Raw genomic sequence first — 3296 nt, forward strand, 5'->3', positions numbered from 1 at the left:
CAGACATTCAACAAGTTTGTCTATCTCTCTCTGAAATGTATCCGGATTACCACTAATTACTATTTGAATATCATCTGCGTAAGCATGGTACTTAAAACCAAAAATATCAATATTTTCGAAAAGCTCTGCAGTGTATAGCACAAAAAGTAACGGCCCCAGAACCGAGCCTTGCGGTACTCCAGAAGACACTGTGCCCACATCAGACAATACACCATTAAAAAGAGCTTGTTGAGTTCTTCCCATCAGATATGATCGTAGCCATCTAAACACAGAACCAGAAATTCCGAAATCATAAACCAGTCTGTCTAAAAGTATCTGGTGGTCAACACAGTCGAATGCTGCACTCATATCTAAAAACGTTACCAGAGCAACATGCTGTTTGTCAATTGCAGCGAACAATTCCGATGATACATACATCAAAGCAGTTTCTGTTGAGTGGTGACGTCGGTACCCAGATTGATATACAGGCATCAATTTACGTTTATTCAAGTGGGTTAGAAGTTCTGTAGCCACAATCCGTTCAATAATCTTAGACATGAAACAGATGTTCGAAATTGGTCTATAATTTGCCATATCATTTTTATCTAAATGCGGTTTTTTCAAGACTGGTAGAACAACCGCATGTATGTATGTATGTATGTATGTATGTATGTATGTATGTATGTATGTATGTATGTATGTATGTATGTATGTATGTATGTATGTATGTATGTATGTATGTATGTATGTATGTATGTTAAAACCAAAACATGATGAGTGACACTGAACCGTCAAACATCAAGTAACAAATGGATTAACACTTTGATTTGTCGTTAATTGCACGTGGCGGCATTCAGTTGGATATTTTCAAGCACACAGACACGCAGGAACCGCTGCAACAAGCACGAAATGTGGTTGGTTGCAAAAAACAGTTCCCTGCTGTCACCTGATCTGACACTGATCATTTTGCCTATTTCCTTAAGAAATTAAAGGGTGTTGGGGTCTATCGGGCCGAGAACCTCGATGCATATTGGCAAGAATTCCATCGAGGGGAGGGCATTCCCATATTTTTTCATTTTCTCGTCCGCTGCCCTGGCCGCGGCCAAACCGCATTCTTTACTTGTCAGGTTTACGTATCGTTCGGCGAGGGTGCCAGGGACCGTAACATCCCACGCCAAACATCTGCCGGCTCTCCAAGGTATTAGCGTGCATCCGTCCGGTCGCCTACCATCATGCGCAGAAATGCCGGATGGTTCCTTGAGAACCGGGATTGAAGCCTTGGAGAAGAGCCGACAAATGTAATCGTTTAGCGCTGAGTGACGTAGTTGACGGCCCCCACCCAGGCGACAAACCAAACCGTGGTGCCCAAACTTGTCCGCCTCAGCGCCACATCGGCACGTGTATTTATTCTGAATGACCAGGCCAAGTCTGAAGCCAATGGCAAATCTTACAGACTCGTCGTCAAGCCTGGTGCCCACAGAGGTGTTAGGCCACGATCTCAACCACCCACAGCTGGCAACGCTGGACATGGCCAACAAACGAGCGGTGGAAAAGTCGTCGCCGCATGAAGACAACAAATTTTGAAAGATTTTTTTATATTCTTCGTTCAAAATTTGGACGTGCGTACGGTCCCCCGGGGCGGACGCTGGGGGAAGAATATCGCGGCAACGAAAAAACCGGTGGAGCAGGGAAGACTGTAGGTCGAGAGTGGCAGCGGCAGAAGAATTATAAACAACGGGTATGTATGTATGTATGTATGTATGTATGCATGTATGTATGTATGTATGTATGTATGTATGTATGTATGTATGTATGTATGTATGTATGTATGTATGTATGTATGTATGTATGGTTGTTTGTATCTGTTCGAATGCGCTGGTAATAAATATCATTGTAGAAAGAAACATGAAACGAACATTTAAACATTTAGATTATGATGAAGTCCGGTGTAATAAGCCAAACCTTACATACACACAAAAAATGTTTATTCCTAAAAACCTCACACAGACACACGCACACGCTCACGCACAGACTAACAGCGTACACACGCACACACACATAGACAAACATGAAAATTCATACTTATATGAAGCTAAACAGCCACACACCTGAGTTCACAGTAATATATGATAAGAACTGAATGAATTAAGGAGGGAATAAAAGAAACGAATTTGAAGGAATGAAAGAAATAAATAAAAGAATGAACAAACGAATGAATGGGTGAATGAATGCGTGAATGAATGAATGAATGAATGAACGAATGAATGAATGAATGAGTGAATGAATGAATGAATGAATGAATGAATGAATGAATGAATGAATGAATGAATGAATGAATGAATGAATGAATGAATGAATGAATGAATGAATGAATGAATGAATGAATGAATGAATGAATGAATGAACGAAAAAATGAACGAAAGAATGAACGCTTGAATGATTGAGTGAGTGAGTGAGTGAGTGAGTGAGTGAGTGAGTGAGTGAGTGAGTGAGTGAGTGAGTGAGTGAGTGAGTGAGTGAGTGAGTGAGTGAGTGAGTGAGTGAGTGAGTGAGTGAGTGAGTGGGTGAGTAAACGAACGAACGAACGAACGAACGAACAAATGAATGAATGAAAAAATAAATGAATGAGTGAATAAATGAAATGAAATGAATGTAGAAATGAAATAAATGATTTTGAAGAAGCGAGCACTGAGTGGAGCAATAAAAGTTATGACACGTTCCTCTGAATTTCCATCTTTTGATTTCCTCTTCATCTTTCTTGCCTTCATCTTCGCCGTCGTTTTGTTTTCCTTTTCAGCTCTATATTTTTAATTATTTTATATTCTCATCAGTTTTTCTCTGTTTTTGATTTTTTTTAAATATTTAATTTTTTATAGTTAATTTTTCGCAGTATTTTTTGTTCGCTTCTATTTTTATTTTTCACACAATTTTTTCACTTTTAAAATTTTATACTGTTTTCATTTTATAACATTTTTTCAATTTTACTTTTTTGGGTTTTTATATTTTAACCGTTCATCCTCATTTATCCAGACAAATTTTTTACTGGCCTAATTTATTGCCTCATATTATCATATTATTTTCTAAAATTTTTTTCAAAAACATTTACCAATTGTTATTTCTGCTTCTTATTTTCACTCATATACTAATTTTTCTCTATAATATTTTCTCAGTATTTTTCTCTTACGCATTTATTGTTTTATGCATTTTTTTATATAACTTATTTTTCTAGTTGTTTTAAGGTTAAATTTGTTTCAAAAGTTTTGCCTTTTTTTCTATTTCGCTAATCCAATCTTTATTTTTTTTAGGTCGTAATCCTG

The 3296-nt window shown here is 37.5% G+C and overlaps 1 protein-coding gene across 1 annotated transcript; it reads right to left on the reverse strand.

Annotated features, from left to right (window-relative positions):
- Positions 1 to 965: 965 nt before the first annotated feature.
- HELRODRAFT_170457 (hypothetical protein) lies at positions 966 to 2747 on the reverse strand (the record flags this gene model as incomplete). The annotated part of the gene is made up of 3 exons (XM_009016280.1): positions 966 to 1203; positions 2088 to 2115; positions 2696 to 2747. The coding sequence occupies 3 exons, from the start codon at positions 2745 to 2747 to the stop codon at positions 966 to 968; spliced, it is 318 nt and encodes a 105-aa protein (XP_009014528.1).
- Positions 2748 to 3296: the final 549 nt, after the last annotated feature.

The sequence above is a fragment of the Helobdella robusta genome (genome assembly GCF_000326865.2).
Source record: "Helobdella robusta unplaced genomic scaffold HELROscaffold_18, whole genome shotgun sequence".
NCBI lineage: Eukaryota > Metazoa > Annelida > Clitellata > Rhynchobdellida > Glossiphoniidae > Helobdella > Helobdella robusta.